The following is a 26,866-nucleotide window of genomic DNA, read 5'->3' as shown; positions in this document are numbered from 1 at the left end:
GCCAGTTTATGCCATGTAAGAATCTGGATCTTTGTGCATACAAATTTTTCTTCCATTTGATCGGTGCACGGTTGCCCTGATTTTGCTTCCTGACACACAGAGATATGAGCTGTGCCTAGGCTGTGGGCCCAGGTGACCAGGCTGGATGCAGGTCAAACGCTCCAAAGGCTGCAGCGAGGGGGAGACACACACACCCCCAACACACCCCTCCAGGCTATGAAACCACTCTGTTGAGGCAGCCGCAAGTCAAATCACACACTTTTTTGGTATCGCATATTTCACAGCGTTGTTCACTGACAGCAGCGTTTGCCAAAAGGGGTTCTACGCGGCTGATATGGAAGGTGTTAAGTTACGACTGCCTGGTCACCAGGATGCAAGATATTTCTGGGTCCCGTATTGTTAATATTGTCTGAGAAGTGTTTCAAAATAACTTTCCAAAATGCTTGATGGAATGTTCTCGAGTAACTTTCTTCTGGAGCATGTAGGAGAGCAGTGAATGGGAGAGATCCTACTAGAGTGTGTACAGTGTTACACCTCTGGCTGCAAACAAGCAGTTTTGGAGAGGGTCAAGCGCCTTAGCGCAAGACTGCCACTCAGCATGTAACAGAATTCTGGTATTGTCCTCAAGTTACCACGGATACCACTTTTCTAAGCAGAATAATAGTATTTAAAAGTTTTGATCTATTTTTGGATGAAGCAAACTAAAATGATCTCCAGACATCCAGGAAAAAAATTGACACCGTACAGATTTGAGCTACAGTTTGTTCTCCTCAAAGCAATTGCTGCATGTAAAATAACAGGTTTGTGGATATGCTCAGGGGGCATGAAGGATTTGAGGCAGACTGACAGACTTTCAAAATCTCCAAAAATAAACTCATAAATTTTTGTTAAAACATGTCATTTGAAGACATGTAATAGGATTTAACACAAGGACGCTGGGGCCAAAAATCTATTTCCAAGCAAGAACAGTCATATAAAACCACCTGTTTTGGGTGTCTCAGGCTTTCAGTTCTCCAGGGTAAATGCATTAGAATTTTACATCTGTGGGCTTACAGTGATGAATACATTCAGTAATAAAATCGTTGTGTAAGATTTGCCAGAGCATTTCCCATCTAGTACAGCTTCATTGCCTGCCTCTGTGAAGAATTGTTCTCATATTTCACGATAAAATCCAAAGGTTTTTAAAAAAGCATATACAAGTTTATAGCAAATGTATAAATTTCATACATTTTCTGACAACACAGTTTACCATCTGTGGTCCGGTATCCCATACATGACAGAAAGGATGCCGAGAAATTAAACTACAAGAAATAAGGAGTATTTACAAAGCCACAGTCTATATCAAGCAAGGGATTTGTATGCTTTAAAAGTTTAAGCTATCATATAATAAATGTTCTAAATGGGAATAAAATGTTTGAAAACAATCCTAGTTTAAGAATTACACATAAACGTCAATACTCAGCTGATTATTTTCTATTAAAAATAGACAAAATACTCTCCAGTTAATTATTTTCTGAAGTTGATACAAAATATTTTGAAGTTCTACTGGAAAACCTAACTGCATTTATTAGTTCTTCCTGTTCAAAAGACTTGTTCTTTACACGTTTTTAAAAATACTTTTGTTTATGTGGGGTTTTTTTGCAACTGGTCTTAAAAAAACAGCACAGTTGAATGGGAGGCAGATCTTTCTTACAGTGTGAGCATTATCGGCAAAATTCATCATGTGTCAGTGTAGAATTATTACTGGTCGTGATGCCTGAGCCAAAAAAAAATAAATTGACTTTCGACTTCCAGTTTAAATTTACAACAAAGCCATCATTCAAATAAAAAGTAGAATTGATAAATAAAGCATAGACATAGTATTTCAGATTATGTTTAAAAATATTTTAAAATTTTAGAAATATTTGTTGACTAGGTTTCAAATATTTGGTTTTAGGATCAGGTGTTATGGACAAAATTAGTTTGAGGAAGTTGCTGAATTGTAACTTACTGATTGAGGTCGATCTCCAGTTTCAAACAAAACGTGATGAATTTTTGGGCATTATGATTTCACTGGTAATAAAAATGTTGTATTTTTCAGTAAGCACTGTTTATTGATCTGCCAGTCGATTAATTCAGCTCGATCTTAATTGATTTCTGGCAAAGTTGTGATGGCAAATCTACCCAGCAGTTATCACAAAGGAACATTATCAGTTATGTGTTGGTTACCTGGCATGTATCATTTCCTTAGAAGTATAAATATTTTTGTTTTGTGAATGTCTCTTACATCCTTCTTTTTTCCTTTCAATAAATTCAGGTGCTTCCTAGGCAAACTTGTGGTTTATTCACCCACACGATTTTCTATAAAGAATATCCTGGAGGCCCAAAGGAACTAGACAAAAGTATTCAAGGAGGAGAGTTGTTCTTCACACTGGTTCTCAATCCAGTAAGTACAGTGTAACTTTGAAATGTTTTTAAAAAAGTAGTTAAAGAAGTCACTGAATTCTTCAACGCTCATCAGCTGGGTCTCCCCAATAGTATTGATTAGTCACAGTGAGTTCTACTTTTTCAGTTAATTAATTTAAGATCTAATATCATGTATGTTCTGTTAGTTGTACAAAGATAATCTCTATTCTTTTTCTGACAAGTTCTGTTAGTGATGCAGTAGTATAAACCTTTCTTGTTCTTCCTTATTTTTGCATGAAATAAGAACCCCGAGTTTTAATTTTTAAAAGAGTTCAAGCATTAAGAACCGATACTACTAGCAGACAAGTATGTCAGATGAAGTCCATTTTCCTGCTTTGCCAAATTCATAATCAGAAATGTTGATAACGCTCATTGGTTTGAGAAAGTTGCAAGCAAGGAGTGCTTGCACTTAAATCTGTTTTGAGAATTTTTAGTTGCTCTTTCATATCAGCTTCAAAGAAAAGATCCAAGTAAATGAACCACGCAATTAATACATCTGCCTAACCCTTCATTTATCTTTAATGGAAGGATAAACAAATGAGGCTGTGAAACTATGGAATACTGACAGAAGAGAACAGTACAGTACTTCAGAATGGCATGGGATTAGGTCAATTGCATCAAAATTGACCTTTTAGACAAGCTTTTAGGTGAGTTTCTCATCTGAAGTCCAAATGAAACATACCAATAAAATTTACCCGGTTTATATAAATGTAATCACTAGGGCTCATTTTTTCAGAAAACCAAAGGGAACAAAACATATTTCCACTCAAATCCTTTGGAATAATAGCCTAAATATTTTTGTGCCCCTTATTAATCTTCCATAATTTAATGGAAATCCAAAGGAAAAAGGCTTCTGTCAGCTACTTCAGCAGTTTATATGCAGGTCTGTTTGTCAAGCCTCAAATTCTTTCAGGCTATAGTTTTGGTTCTTTCAGAGCAGTTCCTGTGTTTTGTTCTCCTTTTTAATGTTAACAGAGTGGAATTAGGGAACAAAAATTTCACTTCCTCAGCACACATGTAGTGTCTTCCAGAGAATGGCAGTAGTTCCAGTCCTAACTATGATAATATATATATTTCAGGCACAGTCTGTTAACACAGGTGAGACCTGCAAAATTACTTGGATGGATGCTATTGGCACCATAGCAATGCTTTGTCAATATATGATTTTAGCTAAGAGTTACTAGCTTAACAAATGAGACTTAGAAGAAGGCATAGTAACAACATTTTGAGTTAGGACAAACCATATTCCATATTGGAACACAGCCACAACTTAGCCAAAAACTATTTTAGGGTCTTAAAGAGTAGAGAAACAGCAAATTTTAATATGGATGCTGGAGGCATAAGCCTTTCAAATTAAAAGAATGAAGAGAACGGAGGGAAAGACAAGATAAGCAGTGAAACAATCATGATTATTGGTATTAATCATAGAAGTTTAATCGCGCCTGCCTACTTTTGATATATTAGAATTAAATCTTTGATTTATGCATTGTAATGTAGACTGTGTGATCACCTGGTTCTGAGAAATGTGATGTCCCCAGTACAGGGTAAAAGAATAGGAGTTAAATATGCTGTTTTCTGAATACAACTGTAAATTAATATTAGGCCAAAACTGCCCAAGACAAATTATTGCAATCCCTTTAAAGAGTTCCTTTGAAAAGATGATGTATCTGGTTTTAAATATCTGCTTATAAACATTTTCTCAAGTGGTAAGCGTTAGCTTGGCATGTAATCAATTTAAAGATTAGGGTTTGCATCTTTGTGCTTTCTAAGTATTATGTGTATTTATACCATAATATGCAAGTCAGAGTTGGGCAAAGATTTAAACATTAAAGTGAAAACTAAGTAGCTTTAAGAATTTGTCTAATTATGAAGTGGTATTTTGGATTTCATAAGCTTTCCTGTGTTTTTATTGAAGTTGCTGGCATTTCTTAATACAAAACACACAGATTTTCAGAGGATGCAAAAATTGCGTTATGAGACATTTTCTAAACGTTATTTCTCACGATGCAAAAATAAGAAGAAACATTATCTGAGAATCATTACAATGTCAGCTAAATATTCTCAACAGTGAGTACATAAATATTTAGTTTCCAAAAATTGAAAATGGGAGTGTAAATTAAATGTAAATCTTAACCTTACATGTTAACTTAACTAACAATGTAAATCCTCTGTTACATTTCCTGCCTTAATTTGGGTAACTGGTCTTAATACAGTTTCTGAGGTGTAAATTACTAGGCTGAGGCTTTAGAAACAGAGTGCCCTACACTGAAATAAAAGCCCCTAAGAATAAAGCCCAAAATGTCTTTGTGGTTTGGTTGTGTAATGGTAGCTATTCACAAGAAAGGCTCTGCTTCCTTATCATATGTGAGATCAACCATACTCGGCAGAATAAACCACAAAAAACCATGGGGCCATATGTGCATCTGTAAGCTTTTGACATGAGAACCAGCATTATTGCCCTGTTCCCAGGCTATTGTACGGTCCAAAGTCCTGCAGGCAAGAAAAGCATCAGGAAATCCTGCTCTGCAAGTGATCTCTGCTAGTTATATTTTATATGGGAACTAACGGTTGGTTTGTTGGAGTAGCTAGTCTTGTGGTTGGCCTAGCTGTATTTATGTGGTACACATTTATATCCTCACACTGCTGGTTCGATTGCCATCTGATGGTGGCTGTAAAGTGATCTTGACAGCTATGCCCGATGTGTTCATAAGGCATCTAGAATGCTGAAGTGCCACCAAGCTGAAAAAGAGCCTAAGTAGTAATATAACACTCCACCTGCTCTTCCAGTAATATTTTTTATGTCTGTCTTCTGTTAAAGATCTTGCTGACTTCAGCGGCCCTTAGGCAAGATCGTGCTATATCAGGATCTTGCACAAAATGTTTTACAGGAGAAAAAAAAGGGAAAAAAAGGAAAAAGTAACCTTCAGTAACCCTGTATTACGAGTATACTGGCATTATATTCTCCATGTTATTGGTTGAATAATTGACTTAGAGGGAGGTTGTGTGACTTGCACTGATCTAACCAGGGAATTCTTTAGCAAAGCCACAAGGAGAACATGCATTGTAGAAGTCTGTAGTGATTAGTATCTTATGCAGTTAGGCTGCTCTTTGCCTTAGTTCTACTAATTCACATTGTTGCTATTTTTAATAGCACTGTACTGACTTTAAAATATTTTAACAAGTATTTTTCCAGATAAACTTGTTAGAATCTTCAGTGACTTCAGATTCATCTGTCTCTGTCTGCAATATTGATTGAAGTTCTTGGATTAACAAAATTTCTGTTCAGTGTGTCTTAGAATGAAATTGTACCAGTCACCTAAATATGCCTTTTAAATGATAAAGGAAGTAAGCAATTAGATTTTGAGATATATCTAGATATAGATATTTTGATGAGGTAGGTATAGACACTGCAATCATTTCTTCTCAGATTTGCTAGCAAATCTTTATCAATACTGACAAGACTATCAATACTTCTGTACCACTCTGAAAATAATTAGACCTAAGAACCAAGCCAAACTAAACATAGCTGAACTGAACATACCTTTATAAAGATTATTTGAACATTTCTTTGTCTGCCACTGTATATTTTACTCATCTGCAAGTAGGAACAGGCACACATATTGCTTCTTTATGAAAATATGTCTGTACTAGTTACTGATCTGTGCCATAGCCATGGTAGGTTGTTGTAGTTGATGTGGAACACGTGCAATAAAATAAGCTAAGTAAGACCTGAGACCAAAATGGTTCAAAAAGCACTGATACAATAAAGTTTTCAAAGACCTAAGTTGCAAATGAGCTTCTTTCAGCTTGCACATGTGTTGCAATGGATTTAAGTACCAAAACTTGATTAACTGAGTAACTAAGGCTATCTGTTGCAAAACTGTTTGATATGCGACAGTACTGTTCAATCATTAACAGGAACATAACAAATCTGACTGTCTTGGTGAGTAGCTATGCTTGTTACGATAATACGTATACATAAAGGCTATACGCCCTTCATCTTTCCAGGAAAGGTAGAAATTGTGACTGGAAGAGGATTCTGCTAAGGACAGCACTGCATACTGCAGCATTTTCTGTCCTGATGTACATGTTGTCCCATGAGAGCAGCTATTAGATCAGCTATTGTCAGATGAACACTTGAAATTCTCACCTGTCCCACAGGGCTGATGGAGGCTACGGAGTAAGAGGCAAACAAGTTAACAGCACTTGTTCTCCTTGAGGCTGCATGGGCAGCCACCTATGTTGACACAAACGGTGTGTTAGCTTACTCAGTGCTACACAGACAATAGGAATATGAGTTCACTGTTCTATGAAATAACTTGCTTATAGTTAAGCCTGGTTTTAAGGTGTTACTGTGAACAGCACGTTATATCACAGTAACAGAAGAGAAAGGTTCCTATCTGTGAGTTTGTTGATTCGGATTCCATGGAATGTACAAAAATCAATAATCTTAACGTAAATCTGCACATTTTGCACACCAAAGTCAGTAGGATTTTTCTCATTTCCTTCCATTTGTCATTCCTATTAGTGGGATAATACATAGGTATATCCATGTTCCTTATTCTTTAAGGCATTGACATGCTGTGGAAGGAATAGAGTTGAAAATAATGCAGAGTTGTGTAATGAAGATGTGGAAATTCATGGTACAGGTCCATCCAGAACAGTCTGCAGACTCAATCTTATGTGCAGAACTGGAGGCAGTTGAATGAAGAGAACTGTGAAGGACTGAGGAGGACTCAAATTTGAAGAGAAATCAAAATGATCAAGATTGATTATATTTGAAAAGAGATAAAAAAAAGAAACAACTATGAAATTGCATGAAGAACCTAGACAATGAGCTCGTTAGCTGTCTTGAAACAGAAAACCAGAGGATAGCCAATTAAATGAGGATGAGAATTTTAATGAGAACTGTATCATGATCTTCCTCCAAAGTAGTGTTTTTGACGTGAAGAACTTACCAAGATTTGAAATACAGAATTAAATTTGACTGGGTATTCTTGCCTGTAGTATCTGGTAATAATGGATTCCATGTATACTTCCGTGCTTTAGGTAACCCTTGAAAGCGGGGAGGACTTTCATAGAGGATTATTTTTCACACATCTCCCAGCTGTAGAGTATCCTGTACTTTCCTCACACGTATCTCTGATGCCATCTGTTTCTGTAGGCAGCATGCTGCACTAGATAAACAGAAAAAATGCAGGAGGGACATATTAGTTTTATTATATACATATATATATATATATATATGGAAAAGCTGACTGTTTTTCTAAGTGCAGAGTTTCAATAGGAAAATTCATGAAGCAGATCAACAATATGACATTGAGTATATCTCATCTGGTTTCTACCAGTTCTTTAGATTTTATTCCTAAAGTCTATTCCAATTTGTTAATCTGTTTGGTTTAGTTTTCAAATGATGATGTGGAAGGTATATTTTTATTCTAAAATCCAAGTAATCTAGTAAACCCCATTTTTCTTAATACAAAACTGCAACTTTGATGAGAGACATAGTCTAAAACAATACTGTATGCTTTTCCTTTTTCAGCAGCATCCAGTAGTAGAAGTTAAGGTGCCTCAGTTCATATTTGTAGAAGGCACACATAACCCAGTCCTGAAATATCTGGAAGACACAGATCGGGAGCTTTGCTATCCTAAAAGATGAATGTTTAAGGGAAAACAATGGTTCATTAAGATCTTCTATACTTTTTCTGTCCCCAAGAAAAACAAACAGAGCAGAATACAGTAATTGCATTACATGCCCTTACATACACTTCCTTGCAAAGTACTACGTGTCTACAGATCTAAAGAAAAGGGAAAATGCCCTGTGGAGAGGAATTTGGTGAAAGCCTTCAAATGGTTGACAGCCCAACAATGAAACTAATGTGTAGCCAGCTGTGTTTTCATCGTATGGTTACAGCAGTACTGATCAAGACTGTTAACAGTTTAGGCCCTGTGTCAGATTGATCTTAAAATAATTGTAGTCTTTGTACGCATTCAGTTCTAAGTATTATTTTCTTCTAATTTTTACCTCTCCCTAGTTACAGTGAGTAGACCTGCTATTAAGCTAATCGACTTGCAGCAAGGGAGAAATTATCTCCTTTAGCACTCGAAATGAGAGAATTTATGAGCATCAGCAGAACCTACTGTATCTTAACGTGACCCTGAATGAGATGAATAGTCAGGCTTTGGGACTACAGAGGAAAACAGAAAAATGAAGGCATCTTTCCTTTCTACCTGTCTCACTTCACACAACCTCATATATGATCGTGCTGAGTGTGAGAAGCAGGGAAGATAGCACCTGTGTTGAGAAGCACACTGATGTGCAGGTACCCCCCTAAGCCCTGATGTGTGGGGTTCGTCATAGGCATCCCATGGTAGCTATGTGAAGCAAGCTTTTTGGATGGTACTGCCAAGTGGGAAATTGAGCCACAAGGGTAACGAGCAATCAACAGAGAAAGGCAAAAAAAGTTTGTGCAACAGCTGAAAATAAACTCTGGTTTCCTGACTATCAGATTAATAATTCAGAACTACACCAAATACGTAGTTTTGTTTGATCCTATATATCTTCCCCGGTTCCATTATATCTGTAGTGGAGACAGTGCTATACAAATCAAATTCAGCTAGTTAGCTTGGTGTCTTTGCAAGTGGGCAGATCCATGACCTGTGAAACGGGCAGGACAGCCTTAGAACAAAACAGGGAGTTGCAAGCTGGAATTTCTCTGTGGTGGAACTGAACACAGCTTTCCTGGTAGCATACAGGTCTAAAAGGAATATCTTTCAACTACTGAAAATACATATTCGAGCATAGACTGCAATCTAGTTCATTATTCTATCACTTTGTTAGTCTCATGGAGCAAGACCAGCTGTTACTGAGTCTTTGAATACCTGAAACAAAACTGTTCTGAGTAACGTGGAGATGGTAGCTGAAGTGCAGAGTGTGCACAATGCCAAATTAATTGGAATATAGGCATTCTGAGAGTTAGACATACTCTTGTGACCTGTAAACATTTGTTCAGTAGCTAAAATATCAGCAATAACCTAAATTGGTAATGCATCTGCTTCTAGTGCCTAGCAGAGATCATGTAATTAATTGTCAATCATAATTTAACTTCATTTTAAAGTGTTGTGCTTAACTCCATTGAGTTGGGAGGCCTCAGTGCACCCCTTTAATGCTGTTGCACAGATTGGAGGGTAACACAGTGCCTGTGACCAAAGTGCCTCGATGACTGGTTTAACACTATGAATTTATTTAAGTTGGATTGCCTGCAATAGTTTTATATACAGTAAAAAACAGGAAGGATGTGCCCAGTCTGCAAGAGATGGTTATTACCAGGTTTTTTCTTATAGCAACTCGTCGAGTTCCAGATTGAAAATGCCAAAATAATAATAAATCTGCTTAACATCATCATTGTCACTGCAGGTCTCAGTCCTCCCTCCACTTCCCTGGTGCTTGGCCAAGAGGGTACAGCTAACTTGTGGAAAGGGAGCCTCCTCTCTGCGCTTGGGTTGCAGTCCAACCCTGACAGCTTAGTGCAGTGGTCTCCAAAGCGGGGCACGTGCACCCCAGGGACCACGCAATATAATCCATCTAGGTGTGGGAAGAAAATGTTGGAATTTCAGTGTTAGAATTATATAATTTATAAATAAATATACATACACTGTGGATGCACGCTCAAAAAAATGTTACTAATAGGTGTGCGTGATCAAAAAGGTTCGGAGACCAGTGGCTTAGTGGACTCCTGTTCTACATGCTTTTTACTGTTCTAGAGGGTTTTGTGCTTCATTTGTTTCACTCTGCTGTAGACATCACCACTTCTTTTCTTTCCTGCTTTATTACTCTAACTGAAGCCAAATCAAAAAGTCCTCCTGATGCTGTACACCATTAAGGAGGTATAAACAGGAGTATGAAGAAGAGTTAATAGTGAGGTATAAGTGCAACCTATTCATCTGCAAAATGTTTGTGTAAAATGGAGTTTGAATACGAAGCAAGGTACATTTTGCTTAGTGGTATGCATGGAAGGGAGTGGGAATATCTGCAGGCTGCCCAGCCCAAACTACCCTCTTTGCTGTTTTCCATCAGAACAGCTGGTCCTGCTCACCGTAAATCATTTCTATCCCAAAGTAGAGAAGCTTCATAATTCACCCTTCCAGACCTTCACAGGGAGCTTGGTAAGAAAAAAAAAAAATAAATACCGTGGAATCCACTGTCCTTGAATGGTTCCTCTTGTCCCTGTCTTTCCAAAAACAGAGACCCCTTGACACCAGGGGGAAGAAGCCAGGAATACAACAGTGGCACAAGCCAGCAGCTCTAAGAGAGGCTTCTCATGCTTGTGAATGAAGGGTAACGTCATTCTTTTGGGAGGCAGGCACCTCTGGTTTTGCCAGGAAAACAACAACTCTTATCAAGATTGTAGAAATTTAGTGAGTAGTGTCCTTACTGTATAATTTTAATAGGTGCAGCATCCTAATAGTGTTGATTTTGTAGTGATAAATATTTTTTTAAATACCCAGCCTGCTAAAATAACATCCATCACTAGAAGCTGGGTTAACTTGTTGCATATTTTTTCCTTCATTTTCTGTAAGTTGTTTGTCAAGCATCTATTGTTTCCTCTGTTCTTGATACATAAATTAGATCATGCTGGTTCATCTTTTCCTGGTACATGTGATTTAACAGCAGGAACTCAATCTCGGTCTCAACTCTAATTTGTTGACCTAGAAGCTATTGCCTCTAATTGGGAAGTGTTATTGTAGTAAGGAAATACACAGCCCAGAATGAGCATTCAAAAAGATAAAAGCTGTTTATCTGAGCGCTTGTCCTCATTTCCTTACATCCCTGCAGTACTAGTCAGAATCCCAAAGAAAATCAGAGCTTGGGAAGGAGAACAAAACAGAAGTAGCCCTCTGCCCTTTCATTCTGGGGAAGAGGGGAGTGAGAAATGCTGAGGAGCAGCTGAAAGGAGCGGGTCGTACAGTTGCCTATAAGGCTCTGTGAGAAGGCAGAGTACAGGAAGGCACCTTTACTGCTCTGATCTGAAAATGTGTGGGAATGAGAAAGGAGCTGCTGCCCAGAGGCCAGATTTAGTCCCAAACCATCATTTTAAAAATTGTCTGCATTCCATTTCAGTCTCGTCATGAAAGATATTAAATCCTGTGGAGACTGTGCATTGAAGTGCAACCAAGATGATAGTTTGTTTATGAGGAACAGCTAAAAAGGGTGATCCTTCTTGCACTAAGATAAAGAAAATGCTGAGATGCCCTGAAAGAAATTATTTTGGAAGTTGGCTGGAAATAATAAAATCAAGTAAGTTCTTTTTAACTGAAAGGTAGGCTAAAATGCTTATTAGAGTAAATGTAAATCCATTCACAGCTTCTTCCCTTTTGAAGAAGGAATAAAGAAATACGTGAAGCTCTATTTGTATTCTGCAGCATTTCCCAGAGGTGCAAGGTTATTGAACAAATAGTGTTATTTACTAGGTCTAGTCTTCTGAGATGCCCACAAAGGATTCCTTTTATATCTCTTGGTATGTGGTTTCAAGAGAGTAAATCTTCAATAGCATGGCATGCTAACTATTAGTTGGCACGGAAAGAGTAATCATTCTCATTAGTTAGAACTTGTTTGCATGAAACAGAATGTGTGTGATACAGCAAAACAAAGCAGTGTAACTCAGTATAGAAGGCAACAAGTAGTAACTGTGTTTTGTCTGGGTGTGAAACTGCACACCTGCAAAAGGAAGGGTAATTAATGGTAGGAGTTTCTGTCCTTCTGCACAGCTTGGTGGGAGGGCAGGGAAGCAGGTAGCAACACAGCATCCCTTGCAGCTGGGCCAGCGCCAAGGTGAAATCCCTCAAAATGGCACTTGAATATCAGTTTCTCCTTGGAACCAGGGAAACCAGAGGATCAGCTTATACGTCTCTCCCAGTGCTGTGGCTTGCGTAGCTGTTGTTGAGAAACTCGCAGGAACACCCCTAGAGTAGGAAAGAGTGGCTGGCAGGTGGGCACCACATACCATAAGCTACCTCTCATCAGCATCCCTGGTGTGCAGCACAGTCCAAGATCCTGCTCGGAGAAGTGTGACTGCGGCCATTGCAGCATTGTGCTCCTGCTAGCTACACAGGCTGCTAGCTTAGCCTGTAAAGACCTTTTGCAGCTAAAAGCAAGAGTAAGGGCAGATCGGGTGGATTAGGCCCTGGATCAGCAATATTTCATTGTTCTATGAAGCACAGGATTGTCCTTTGCTAATGTTACACAAGGATTGGTAGTGATTTTACTAGGAATTTGTTTGTACAGCACCAAAAGAAGGGGAAAAACTTTTGTTCAGATTTTCGTGGAAGATAGTCTCAGCTATCTGTACTCTTTTTGATGCCGTATAGAGGTGAACGAGACCTTTTCTACAATGTAAAGTTGTATGTTGGATCATGTATTTGGTTACACAAAGTATGGACTTCTTTACAAGACCTACTAGCATTTGATTATCTTTCTTTTTGTTGTAAATATTTAACCATAAAGTATTTGACATAAAAAAATAACCATAAATTGGGAACTAGGGTCTCTGATATATTTTTGCCCTTCATTGACAGTTTCATACACTGGAAATTATTTATGGTGATATGTCCAATCAGTTTTCAGCCTCCACTCTGACATTCTTAAAATTACAGTGATATTCTCTTCGGGGAAAAGATAATACCTATTTTCCCCAAACTAGCAATCTTTTCAAGTTCTCTTGCTTTTTCTTCCACGGCAGGGCTGTAGTTGTTGGCAGGTAAGGAGTTGCCAGGAGGTGAAGTGACATTAGAAACATCAGAGGTCAGCCCACATGTAGGAAAGAAAGGGGCTGTCAAGAAAACAAGTGTACCTTTTTATACAGAAACCCTCAGAGCGTGTCTTTGCTGAGAACAACGTAGTCTTACAGCTGGTCTTTTCCTGCTTTGAGAACTGAAATGAAAGAGGAAACGGGAAAAGGTTATACATTTAGGTAAATTGCTAATTATTGGTTCCCTAAAGTGGAGGGGTGGGGTTTTTTCAGTGTCAGTCCTATCTGAAAAGGAAGATTGTATCCTAGTGTTTTAGCAGTGTATGTCTTCTAATTTTGCTTAAGTCAGCCAAACTGAAGCCCGCAGCTTTATAAGGTAAGAGGTGTCACCAAATAACGCTGTTAATAAAACACAGTTTCTGTGTCCAGTCACGGCAAGTATCCTATAGCATTACAGTTAGGTGTTCAAAAACAGTTCAGTAGCTTTGAACATTTTATATCAAAGGAAGGTGGTGTTTTAAATACTCTGAAACAAAAGAATACAGCTGTAGATACCAGTTTTTCATTCCTTTTTTTTTTTTTTTCCTTTTGTAAAGCGCAAGCTGGAGTTCCTTTGCAAAAGATTAACTTCAGTTCCTGAACTAATTTCAGAATTATGGCCATAGTAAACCTTTTTAAAGTGGCTTACATCAAGTTTTACCTTAAATAGCAATTGCCCATTCATGGCATTAGCAGATTTATTTATAAGAAGAGTCGTGTTTCTGATTTTTTAATGGAAATTAGTCTGGCAAATTTATCTTGGGAGAGTTTTCCTATTTTAAAAATAATCTTAAAAAGAAACCATCAGTGCTATAGAGCAAGGGTTTGCAGATTTTGGTGTAAGAGCAGACTGTTTCATCAGGGAAAAATTACTTTGGAAGTGGATCATTTCACAAAACAGAGCCCCTCCCCAGTCCCTGCAAGACCATCCTTGCAGTCCTGTGCCGCTCATCAGCACTGTTTACATGCATCCAGATGTGCCCCTCCTGTGAGAAGCCTTCATGGCAAGCATTGCTTCCAATTGGGAGTGTGAGAGTGCAGCTGGGGCAAGGGATGTACCAGAGAGGATTTATCTGACTAGCAATTTCATAGTCAGCTGTTGGAAGAGCAAAATGCAAGCAGCCTTACAACTGATGGGATATTGAGTTTTGTTGTCTTTTTCACTTGGGAGTATTTAATGCACAGTTATTTGAAAGTACTCAATCAGGTTTCAGATATTTTTTGTTTCTGCCTATGATCAGACTATCTGCCCAGTGCTTGCAGAATAGCTTTGTAGAAGAGATAAGCTACTTATCCTAAAAAACTTAAAGAGTAGGAGCAACAAGATTTAAACCATACCAGTAGAGGTGAGCTGTCATCTTGATCTCTGACTTTACTCTTCCATGGAAGCATAATTCACATTTTTCATATTGCATTTGTATTCCACTGGAAGTAAAACTGTGAGTATTGTTTTTGCTGTTTTGCTCCATTAAGTAAATTGACATAAAGATTATGTAAATATTGTATACAACCCCGGGACAGGATTGCCTATCCTAGTTTGCACAGAGCTCATAGTACCTATTCCACCATTTTCTTCATTGATTACACTGATTTGACTTGAGAAGGAGGATGTAATTCAACAAAGAGCAAGGACAGTAAAATCTACGCAAATGTGGTCCAAAGTCTTGCAGCTTTAAGAGCAAAATGCAAATTGAATTTGTGTTATCTGTGGTTACACTGCCATCTAGTGATACCAAGAGTCAATGTCGGCTTGCTCTGTTTTGTTTTCTAAAGATTAGCATCTTCATGACACATTTGTCTAATTATGGAAACGATCGCCTGGGGTTATACACCTTTGTGAATTTGGCCAACTTTGTTCATACCTGGACAAACCTGAAACTGCAGACTCTTCCTCCAGTTCAGCTGGCTCACAAGTATTTTGAACTGTTCCCTGAGCAAAAGGACCCTCTCTGGCAGGTAGGCACATTTGTTGAAGAAGAGATCAGAAGAAAATCGTCTTGATGGTGTTTTTTCTGGAGTTTTTTGTTTCAGTTTCCTGTAGAGGAAAGCAGTAATATTGTTAGAGTTACTAGTTGGTTCCATGAAGCAGCTTACTGAGGCTTCAGTGTATGTGCTTGTTATTCCCTGTCGCTTAAATTCCATAGAAAGGTTGCAAAATTAATATGTATTAAGATGTGTAATTAAAATTATCTTTAATATATTTTATTTATGATTTTACTTGCTTTTAGAGATGTGGGAAGCGCAGGAAAGGTAAATGTTATGTTGTTTCTCTTCTCCTTTTGAACCTGCAGGGATGAAGCAGTTGACAGAGATATATGCATATTTTAGCAACTGGCCATTAAAGACATGAACTTTTCTCCAAATGTGTGAGGAGGAGAGGGCAGCCAAAAAGAGAAAAGAGCATTAAGACCATGGCTACCTTAATGCTAAAACTGACCAGCCAAGTAGAAATAGATTAGACAGATTAGAAAATTATTCACAAAAGGCCAAGAACTGACGAAGCAAGAAGTTTTTCAGAATTTATTACATGGATGTTATTTACTCTGCTGCTTGATTATCCTATGCTCGTAATTGAGCAAATTGAAAATAGCAGGAATGTGAGGACCTGCTAGGACTGAAGCCTGCGCTGACCTTGCAGTTGACACGTCTTCAGCCCATCACCCAGTGCAATGAGCACAGTCCTTAAGGAGAAACTGCTGCACCAAGCAGTGCACGCTGGCATGTTCTTCTTGCACGTGCCTGGGGATGGTTCAACCAGTTCAGGGGAATGTCAGAGCGCTGTAGGTACATGTGTCCTCACAGTGATAATAGATATCCCAAATATCATCCTGTTGAGGTGACTTGGTACAAATATTCTAAGGAGCAAATTTCACTAAATCAAACATAAAAATGTATTTAAGCTTGCTTACTTAAATGTTTTCTAGCATTGGATGAAGAATTGCCAAGTTAGAATCTGAGTATGAGTTTGCAGATTTGAGCTTTGGTAGACATCTGGAAATTCATGCTGTTGTTGGTTAAAACCTTGGACTAGGGGAAAAATGTCAAGAATATCGCATAATGTTAAAAAAGGATGAACTGAAGAAATGGAAATTAGCCTGTGGCCAAATAACTTGAAAAATTAGAATTACTTAGAAAAAACATTTCTAAGTAACAGTGACAGTGACGTCACTGAATATGGTGTCTTTTGTCTATAATGCACATGAATCTGAATACAGTTAAATTTTCCTAAGCGCAGAAGATTGGCGGCTCCCTTCATCTCAGTGCAGTGCTGCCAAACAACAGTGTTAAAAACTGTTTGAAAGCAGCATTTCTAAAACAAATTTAAATTGCTTCAGTTGTAAAGCAGCAAATGGAAAAACAAGATTCAATGTTATGTACTGATTTGAATTGGACCATTAGAATATGTATTTGTGAATGGAAAGCCTTAAATCATAAATAATTTACTCTTCTAGCTTAGGAGCTATGGCATGTGTGGGGTGGTAGCTGTTAGAGTAACGCAAAAGTTAGTAATTAGATAACTCATTAGCAATTTCAGGTCTTCCTAACTTGTATGCAATTGATCAATTGATTTTGAAATATTCTCACATCTTAAGTATGTGGGATCAAATTTGTCTCTGTCATAATTCCACTGAACATACTGATGTTTCATACAAGAAATCATCTTGACCCGGAGTGTGTCGAACAGCTGGGGCAATTATATATATGTCTAATGAAAACCACATTTCTATAACATACTTATCTCTTAAAAAAAAAAACAACAAAAACTAAACCAAAAAACTTAAGAGGTACAGTTTCTGCCCTGGTTACATTGCAATTACCTTTATAATGTGGGGTTTTGTCATAAGGGAAAAAATATTTTTCTGGTAAGAATATTTGTACATTGGTGAAAAAATGGTAATTTATATAAACAGAATTTGAGAACTTTATCAGGTGTGATTACCAATGAAATTCTTAGTTGTTCCTTTCCATTTTAGAATCCCTGTGATGACAAACGGCACAGAGATATCTGGTCTAAAGAAAAAACCTGTGATAGATTACCAAAATTCTTGGTTGTAGGACCACAGAAAACTGGTGAGATTTTACTGTATTTCAACAAGATAGGCTATGTGTAAGTTCAAATAATTATTCCGATTAATCACTTTTTACTCAGACTGCTGTGTATAGCTCTTGATCATCTAAAAGCATTTTTTTTTTGTAATTTTCAGATACCACCCAAATATAGTTTAATAATGTAAGTTACAACAAAAGACAGTACACATACTGAAAATACAGGGTTCAAGTGTGTGTTGGATTTTTTTGGCTTCATTTGACAGACGTCAACAAGATAGACAAGATCTTGTCAAAGTGGAAGGAGGAAAGGACAGCCGTTTTTCACATGGTGTAGATCCTTAACTGCAAGTTCTTGTCTGTCCAGCTAGTGTCTTATTTATAGAAACTTGTTATTGTGTGACATTTATTTCAAGCCCAGAAGTTCCTAACGGACAGTTTGAATTGCAAGGTTGCAGTAGTTTATAAATTCACTTAATGGTTAATTTTCTTCTCTGTAATCAGAAAATTGCCTATGTGCTTCTTTCATCTTCGCCAGTCCTCAATAGCTACTGAGCGCAAGATTTTTATATTATTTTTTGAGACAGTCTCATAAAAAACAGTAATTATTTTTAAAACACAGTTACTAAAAGTGTGAAAAACAGATTTCAGCACTGGCCCTCCAGTTTCTGTGTTAACTCTTCACAGTTCTTTAAATGTCTTCAATTTAAAAGCACAGAAAGCACAGATTCTTAGGTGACATAAATCAGCATTCCCTTACTGAAATGAAATGGAATAAAAATGGTTTAGTCCATCTGCAAGCATGAACCTGGGGAAAAAAAAATGTGTGTGTATGTTTTGGACTTTTTAAATCTTGGACTTTTATCCTACTTGCAGGTACCACAGCCTTGTATTTGTTCCTGATCATGCATCCTTCCATCATTAGTAACTCCCCCAGCCCAAAAACCTTTGAGGAGGTACAGTTCTTTAATAGAAATAACTACCACAGGGGGATTGATTGGTAAGATGGGTTATTAGTATAAATATAAAAGTTTATATATTGTGAACAATACAAAAATGACGTTAGTGTTGGTAATGGTAACTGTTTATACATAGAGTGAGATAAACAAAAATAACCTTCAGTGTCCTTCTAAAATGGTTAATAAATGCAACTGAATAACAATTTTACTACAGAATATTACAAATGCACAACTTTTGTGAGGCTGTCTTGCAAATATCCATGTATTAATATGGAAAACAGCAACAAAATATGTATTTCTCATTACAAGTGCCTTTGAAGTTGGGACAGTAATGGTTGTTAGTTGGATATATGGAGGCAAAAACTATATTCCTGCTGGAAATCTTATTTCTTAAGAGAAAAAAAAGGTAATATCAAGGAGAGGCAATTTTTCCTTTAAATAGGATTTAGAAATATCAATCAGGTAAAAGGGGGACAGGGAAAGCCTCTCAAAATGTTTTTCAAAAATCAGCTCATTAGGAGAATGTTGGTGTCTCTGCAGGGTTAGTAAGTGGTGCTAAAAAAGAGTCGGTGTCACTGCTGCCATCTTCACTACCAGGAATCAGCGGACATAGCTACACCGAGAAGGTCATTCTTGATTTCTCTTGCTTTCAGAAAATGCTGCAGTATAAAACACTGCAAGATGAAAAGTGGTAATGTGCTGTAGTGGCTGGGGAGCACCAATAGAAGATTATTGATATTTTGTCTTGTTTCATCCCCCTGCTGCCCCCAGCTTAAGGGAAAATAGTTTTATTGCCTTTGACTTTGTATTCATCCATAAAATTAACAGGGTGAAAACACTGTTATATGGTCTTAGTGCAGATACGTCAGATCCAATTTCTTTTTAAGTCGCTTAGTTTTTACGGAGTTGTAATTGTTGCAGCAGATTCCTGCTACCAAGTGTGGTGAGTCAGCCAGTTATTACCGATAGAGAGGTGCTGGCTGAGTGACTGGGAATTAGAAAGCTGACTCCTTGCTGTTGAGACTTTTGAAGTCAGTGGGGATGACATGCAAGCGAGGCATAGCGGGTCCACACTGACAGAGCCAGCCGAAGTACAGTGAGCCAGTTCCTCCAGAAAGTCAATGTTTTCATGCTGCTACAAGAGCACTTTGCTGCCTCTCGCATTCCTCCTGCCGTATCCACTTCCCTCACATGCAGATACCATTTGGCTGCTGACGTGTGCCAAATTACCTTCATCCTAATACAGCACTGGTGCGTAAAGGTCCCAGTGGTCAGCCTGTACAGACCAGGCACATCTTTTTGACAGGTTCTCACTCTGCAGCACTCATTTGGCTGTTTGCACCTCTGCGCTACATGCCCCACTCACCCCTGCCAGGTTCTCACAGTTAAGTCTTGGATGCTCAGAGCTACCCATTGGTGTAGTTTCTTAACTCTTACATTTGCATTCTGGCTGCCAGACAAATCTCTCAGACCTTCAATCTGATAGTGTATTTTAATGCTGGCATGTAATGAGCTTACCAAATGGTAATTAGATACAAGGTCTCTCCTCATTAGTCCGTTAATTGGCTAGGATTCTTTCAAGGCAAGAGTATTCACAAATAACAATCAGTTCAATTTCTTTTATGGTTGTGGAGATACAGCTTTTTCCCAGGGCTGACTCTGACTTTGTCTTTGTCCGAGCTCACATTTAGACCAAGGCTAACTACAGAAGCAGGAAAAGGTTCTTTCAGCCCTTGGCAACCTCAGTACTACCATCTTGAAAGAGGTATAGAGGTATATTGTAATCTCCCAGTAGAGATGACAGAACAGCAAGATGAGAACTGATCTCTCTGTTCCTGAAACGGAGAAATCTAAATAGACCAGCCAGGCATTTCTTTAGTAAGCATTGTTACAGATTTCTTAGCCAAGTTTCTCTAAAGCCTTCTCAGCTTTGCCCTTGTCGAGTTTAGTAATTGTCTCATGAATGAGGTACTGGGCAAGGGGTTTGCAGTCTGTGTTTAGCAGAAATGCTGAGACTAAACTTTGTAACCTCTTGATACCCCACCTGGTCCGATCTCTCTAGCATTTTTCCTTGACACCACATCAACTTCTACTTTTTCCAAATTCCATGTTATCTAAAGAATCAATTAACTTTTTTCCAAAATTTGGTATAGTGCCATATTTAATGTTGAATGTTTCCATGTAAGGTTGTAGTCCTAATTGCCTTGTATTTACTGAGTCTATTACCAGGCCTTCAGTGGAGCAGCATCATGATCTGGAGCAGGTTTGCCTGCAGTGCCTATTGCTTCTTTCAAAGCCAGTCGTTTTCTTCGCTGTTGATGTGCTGGTAAAACATCATGAGGTCACATGGTCAGGTTGAGTCATTAGTTTCAAATAATTTTATCTGTGAGCAGAAATTGGTATAGCCTCATCCTTTTCATCAAATCAGCCCTAATATTTTTGGGAAATAGAGTCTGTTGTTCAATGAAACAGTCTTATATTCTCAGATCTTTGCATTAGCATTAGGCAGATATAAACAATAAACTAGCAGGGCAGTGACAGCTTTTCATTCTGTTCTGTTTGGTTGTCCTCTTATTTCATCTTTTTCCCATACAGTCTGCATGGGAGACTAGCAATAGCTATGCAGCTTTGTAGCAGAATTTTTGAATGCAACTTGGAGCATATTATGCAGGGACCTACCCAGCCATCAGCCTTTCACGTGACATCATTTAGGTGTCTCTGGTACAAGGTAATCTACCAGCCACTACTTGTAAGACCTTGAATGAATCCACAGCTATTATTCCTTATCTAATGCATATTAAAATGGTCACTGGAACGCTAGCCCACTTCTCTTGCACAATTTTGACAACAGAAATCCATTCATGTGCCAAAGAAGCACAAAACAATAGAAGTCCCTCATAAGAATTAACTTCTCGGAATTGGGTGTCACAGACTTCAGTTTCTTTAAACAACTGTAGGTTCCTTCCTTTTCCCTAAGTACCTTGTAGTGGGTGCCCATGTGCTAATCATCACCTTGTGAGATCCATATCCTAAAGAAAACTGCATGTGCACTGGTCAGTTCCATCCCACTGATGGCCTTGGCTGCAATGGTCGCAATTTCAAACAGGAGCATGTAATTTGTAGTAGAAGTAACTCATGATGAATAGAACAAAGTCTAAGCACTAGAAGAAATTTCAGTCCTTAAGCATGATCTTCAGAAGAGGTTGTTTTAAATTACATTTATTATATCAGTACAGAATTTAACTCAAAAATCAAGAAGACCAGCATTTCCCATTTATTCTTTTCTCCTGCAGTAATGAAAAGTGGTCTGAGGGCCATGGATAAAGAAGTCTGTGTGTGACACAGGAGATTGCCCAAAAGTAACTTTAACTTCATAACACATGAAGAAGGCTCACAAAGAAAACTAAAAGGAATACAACCCATATTTTCACCTAAATGTGACTTAAAGAACAATAAGTGAAAGATGCTGGCACTGCTTAGAAACCTTTTACCTCATGAAGCTGTGGAGGGGATTTTTCCAGTGCACCTTCCCTGCATAAATGAGCATTTTTCTCTTTTGAGTAAAAGCAGTTCTGATACTGAGTATCTTTTTCTTATAGTTTTGCTCTGTAATTGATGTCAGCAAAAGGCCACATTTGAAAACTCGTTTTCTGCTTTTGACTTTGATGGGAGTTTGTTCTGACTGAAAAGTGAGAATTCACTAATTTTAAGAAAATATATGAATATCATAACATTTTCATCCAGTTACCAAAAAAAAAAGCTGCAATGTCTGGTTATATGTAGTGAGAAGAAGAAAGCTAGTACCAAGTGAAATATGATCAAAAATATAATGTAAACTTCTGTTTGCTTTTATTTGGCAATTAGGCTATTGTTTTAATTGATTTTTCTAGAATAAAATATACTTAACAGATTTGTCAGTCTCTCTGTGACTTTGAAGTAATTCTGAGAATGATGTTGCTTTCCTAGGTACATGGATTTCTTCCCCACTCCTTCTAATGTCACCACGGACTTCCTCTTTGAGAAAAGTGCCAACTATTTCCATTCTGAGGAAGCTCCTAAGCGAGCTGCTTCCCTCATCCCCAAGGCCAAGATCATCACCATCCTCATCGACCCATCCGATCGGGCGTATTCCTGGTATCAGGTATGCACTTCGAAGAACAGGGGCAGGCACATATCAAGGTTTCCACCTTGAATCCTCTCTGTATATCCTTTCAGGGAGTATGTACAGAAAGAGTTTGGGTAATACAAGCTTTTATTTGTCAGTCAGTGCACCATATATGATCACCCGTGGGCTGAGGTGTCTGTCAATGTCAACCTGAAAATCTTTCAAGGGTTAAAATACCGGAAACCACCTTTTCAAAAGTCTCCCTGTAATATAAGCATGTAAAAATGCTTGCTAACTTGATTAATTTATGTAATCAGCACATACAAAAACTAGTTTATAGACACAGTTATCTAGTTCATGCTCAAAATAAAAGATAGATTAAAAAATGTTTGTCAGTAAGGCCAGGTCAGTATGTCTTATTTTCCCATTTTGTGGTCTGTAAAGTTCCAGCAATGTAACTTCTTTTACAGCATCAGCGATCACATGAAGATCCTGCAGCTCTAAAATTCAGCTTCTACCAGGTGATCACAGCTGGACCTCGAGCCCCATCTGAGCTCAGAGCTCTCCAAAAGAGATGCCTAGCACCTGGATGGTATGCTACCCATATTGAAAGGTGGCTAACTTACTTCCCACCTTATCAGGTGAGTAAGACTGTTACTTGACATCCTAATCTTATATATACACTATCCTGAAAGATTATCTTTGTAAAAATCTTGCCTACTGAATAGTGATCCTCGGGAATATCCCAGATATGCTAGAGCATGTTGTAAGACATTGACTGTGATTCTTCATAGCCATGTTCTAAGCAGTTGGTTGGCATTGCTAGGGGTATCATGTCTTAGCACCTTACGGCTGGGAGCTTCTTCTGCAAAACAAATCAGAACAAAAATTGGAAGCTCAAGAAATGTCACTACTGCTCCTTAAACTCTCTTGTACACTGAACTGCCTTTAACTTACAGCTGGTTTTCATTTGCTCATAGTTTCATTACTCTGTTTCTGGCTCTTTGTCAGTAATGTTGAGAGAACTAGGCATGCAGTGCTTTGTGGTCTCTTTAATATCAGATGGTCCATCAGGGTTCCCAAAAGAAAACATGAAGGAAAACAAAGGGAAGCTGCGCAACAATATTTCTGCCTGCTCTGAGTGGTAGCAAGTGTCAGCGAGCAGCAAGGGATGTCAGCAGCCCTCCCTGCATGGGCTGAGAAGAGTTTTGGTGTCTGTACACTTTGGAGTGTAAAACGTATCTTTTCCATCTGAAATGGGGATTACCACATGGAAATGCATGTGATCTAGTGGTTTTGTAACACCTTGATATTTAAACGCATCAGTGTTTTCACTCACTTCTTGGTCCTTCCATGCAATAATCTCCCACTGTGTCAGCCTCCTTAGGCTGTGATTGTAGTAGTAAATAAACCTGTACCTGAGCAAGAGTTCACACACTGTCCCACTGCTGTCCATACTGCTTGATTTTTAACACACTTCTGGCACAGTTTGGACCCAGAGCGAAAAGTATCTTCCCAATCAGTCCCAGAGCACAGCTGGAAAGATAACAAGAACCATTACCATTGGGGAGTGTGGATACAATCAATCTGGTTTTGCAGGTGAGGGAGTTTAGCAATGTGGACCCAGGTCATGCTGTGCTGCTTGGCCCTGAGACCAGAAAGCTGTCTCTAATTTGGTTTAGTGAGTAATATAGATAAAGCCTTTGTGTACATCAATGTGTTTGCCAACTCGGGCATCACCAGTTATTTAAGTCAGTTCACATTTTGCCTAACCACTCTTCTGTAACTGTCGAAGCACTGGGTTTCTTTTGCACACTTTCTTTTTTGGGAATTCCTCACATGTTGCTGCCCATACCAGTGCATCCACGTACCAGAGCCTCTGTTATGACTCTCTCATGCACTGAAACAGTTTGGTGTTCCTAATCATTTACATTGGGTATCTGTCACTGATCCTGAGTCCTCAACGTATTCTTTGTGTTAAGACCAGTTTCTCTGTCTGTCTTTGAGTCTCAAAGGGTGCGTGTTTATGGACCTGTAGGTTTCAGAACAGGTGGCTCATAAGCAACTTGAAAATCAGATCTGCCTGCAAGCTTCTGTTGGCATATAACATACAAATCATTAGCCTCCTGCTGGCCCTGTGTGCGATCTGGCCTCAAAAGATGCACCTCCTAAGCCCTGAACATCATGGGATATACAAGACCAGGCAGGCAATATCACATGACCCGTATCTCCTTGTTAGATTTATTTCTGGAATGAATTTTTCTGGCATTGGCAGTGTGTCTGGCACTGCTCCCCACCTAACATTTAAAGATTACTTTAGTTGAGGGAGCTTGGCTGTGGCCTGAAACTTCTGTTTACCCAGGACTCACTTAGCTGAGGCAAGTTGGCTGGAGCCTGCACCTTCTGTTTTCCTGGAGCGTGCCGAGGAGGCTCTGATGCATCTAGTTGACGTTAATCTCCCCGCATTCTCTTTTGGGCAAGCCTTGCAGACTTCATGCAATACACAGTACTGTAATACCATGATACTCACAGGAAATTTTCTGCCTTATGTTTTCATTAGCTTTTCTCCAAAAGTAACCCATGAATACTGAACAATATACATTGTCCTGCAGATTTTTGCCAGGTTTTACATCCCACAGATACAGTGAAGAACCAGCCCTGGTTAGCCTTATGTTTTTTCTGTAATACTGCTAGGGATTAACTTGCATTACAAAAGCAATGATAGGCAGTAGGCCATATCCAAACTAGTTAGCAAGCTCAAGGAACAGCTGCAGCATAAAAAGTTACATAAGGCAGACCTAAAATCAGCTCAGCTTAAAATTGCAGCCTTCACCAAAGAAATGAGAGCCTTCCTTCAGCAAAAGACCTCTCACCCAGACTATCTAGGGCTATCTGGCATTTTTAATGGTGTTTAAATTTGGGGGTCTCTATGTGTTCTTAATGGTGTTTAAATTTGGGGGTCTCTACATGTGTGACTGAACTGAAGTTTTAATACCTGTTATGAAGTCAGCAGGCATACAGTAAATGGTAGAAGCAGCAACAGGATAGGTAAGGTTCCCCTTTTTGTTAGAAAAGTGGTAACAGCCCACTTGCCTTATCTTTCTAGATCCTTCACTGCTATTTCTCTGTTGTCATAACAGCTTCCAATTTAATATAATTTCAGATTTAATTAACATGCCATTTACCCTGCTCCCAGGTCATTAATAATGATGACAATTAAAACTGAACCAATTATCATTCTCTGGGGCAGTACTTTCTATATAATGAATGAGTTTGACAGAGGTGGAGGTTTCAGTTTGAAGCTTGAAATAATGAATTTTAAATTAAACTTCCTTTTATTTTATTTGTTGTAGTTGCTAATTATTGATGGCCAGCAGCTGAGAACTGACCCGTCTACCGTAATGGATGAAGTACAGAAATTTCTGGGAGTCTCTCCTCATTATAATTACTCTGAAGCCCTAACGTGAGTTACTTCAATCATCCTTTTCACATGTTCCTACATACTTAAAATACCAGTTATTAAGTATGTAAGAGTATGTAAGCTCACTGCAAAGTAAAGCCTCTCATACTCCTTTGAGCTGTCAGTAGCATGTATTCTTCAATGCTTGCAATGAACATAAATCAGGGTTAGATTTTCTGTGAGCCATCCACCAAGCCACTCAAAGTTGTGGAGCTTGAGTGTTACACAGGTAGACCTCTGACAAGGAGGACAAACAAGTATTGCTTTGTGAGAATTGTGTATGAATTTTGGATGAATCAAAAGGAATTTTATTTCCATAAGTGGAAAGTGAAATGCTGGCATATAAACAGAAAGGAAAGAGAATTAGCTTCTCTTTATTTTTGACATTAGCTGCAAGACAGGTTCAGCGGCATCAGTCAGGCACATAACATTCACTCTGCACATCGTAAATACACATGTACACAAATCTTTTGGATTTAGACATTTAGATTTGGTTGCCCTTAAAATAAGACTGATAACCTTAGGTTTATTCTTTTGAGTCTTCAGTCTAAATTTGGGAGATGCATCCTCTTTGCAGTATCTGACGGCCTTTACACTGCCAAATATTTGTTTCAGGTTCGATTCACATAAAGGTTTCTGGTGTCAGCTTCTGGAAGAAGGAAAAACAAAGTGTCTTGGAAAGAGCAAAGGTAGAAAATACCCTCCTATGGATTCTGAGGTAAGCAGTTATGCTCATTGGCATTATACAGGGATTCAGTTGCCACATATGGGACACCACACAGGCAAAATCATAAGAAGGGACATGAGACAAAGTGAAATAGACGTTGATTATCTAACTACTTTTCCCTACAAAATACACATTTAAGAGAGCTGTGGAGTGCATAGACTTTTTCAGTTCTTTATTTCAAATGTGAAGAGTTTAAGTCATTAAAAAACCCAACTTTTTGGCACCTCTTAGAAAAAATAAACTTTGTATGTCTGAAATTCACGTGGAAACCTGTCCCCTTTACCAAAGTGATTTAAGCAGCAGAGGCTCCACAGCGCATGTTTTTTTCTCAGTCAG

General features: G+C 38.4%; 1 protein-coding gene across 1 annotated transcript in view; it reads left to right on the top strand.

The window, feature by feature from the left end:
• LOC121083735 (bifunctional heparan sulfate N-deacetylase/N-sulfotransferase 3) overlaps nt 1–26,866 on the top strand; it is a 69,973-nt gene that overhangs the window by 37,985 nt on the left and 5,122 nt on the right. Inside the window, exons 6-13 of the mRNA XM_040584390.1 lie at nt 2,297–2,425; nt 15,006–15,188; nt 17,207–17,303; nt 18,156–18,279; nt 22,205–22,379; nt 22,814–22,984; nt 25,697–25,806; nt 26,419–26,521. Coding sequence (XP_040440324.1) covers nt 2,297–2,425; nt 15,006–15,188; nt 17,207–17,303; nt 18,156–18,279; nt 22,205–22,379; nt 22,814–22,984; nt 25,697–25,806; nt 26,419–26,521 — 1,092 coding nt within the window. The remainder of the gene's footprint in view (nt 1–2,296; nt 2,426–15,005; nt 15,189–17,206; nt 17,304–18,155; nt 18,280–22,204; nt 22,380–22,813; nt 22,985–25,696; nt 25,807–26,418; nt 26,522–26,866) is intronic.

This window comes from Falco naumanni, chromosome 1 (assembly GCF_017639655.2).
Source record: "Falco naumanni isolate bFalNau1 chromosome 1, bFalNau1.pat, whole genome shotgun sequence".
NCBI classification, from domain to species: domain Eukaryota; kingdom Metazoa; phylum Chordata; class Aves; order Falconiformes; family Falconidae; genus Falco; species Falco naumanni.
The sequence above is the reverse complement of the archived record's forward strand: the minus strand, read 5'-3'. Positions and strand labels throughout refer to the sequence as shown.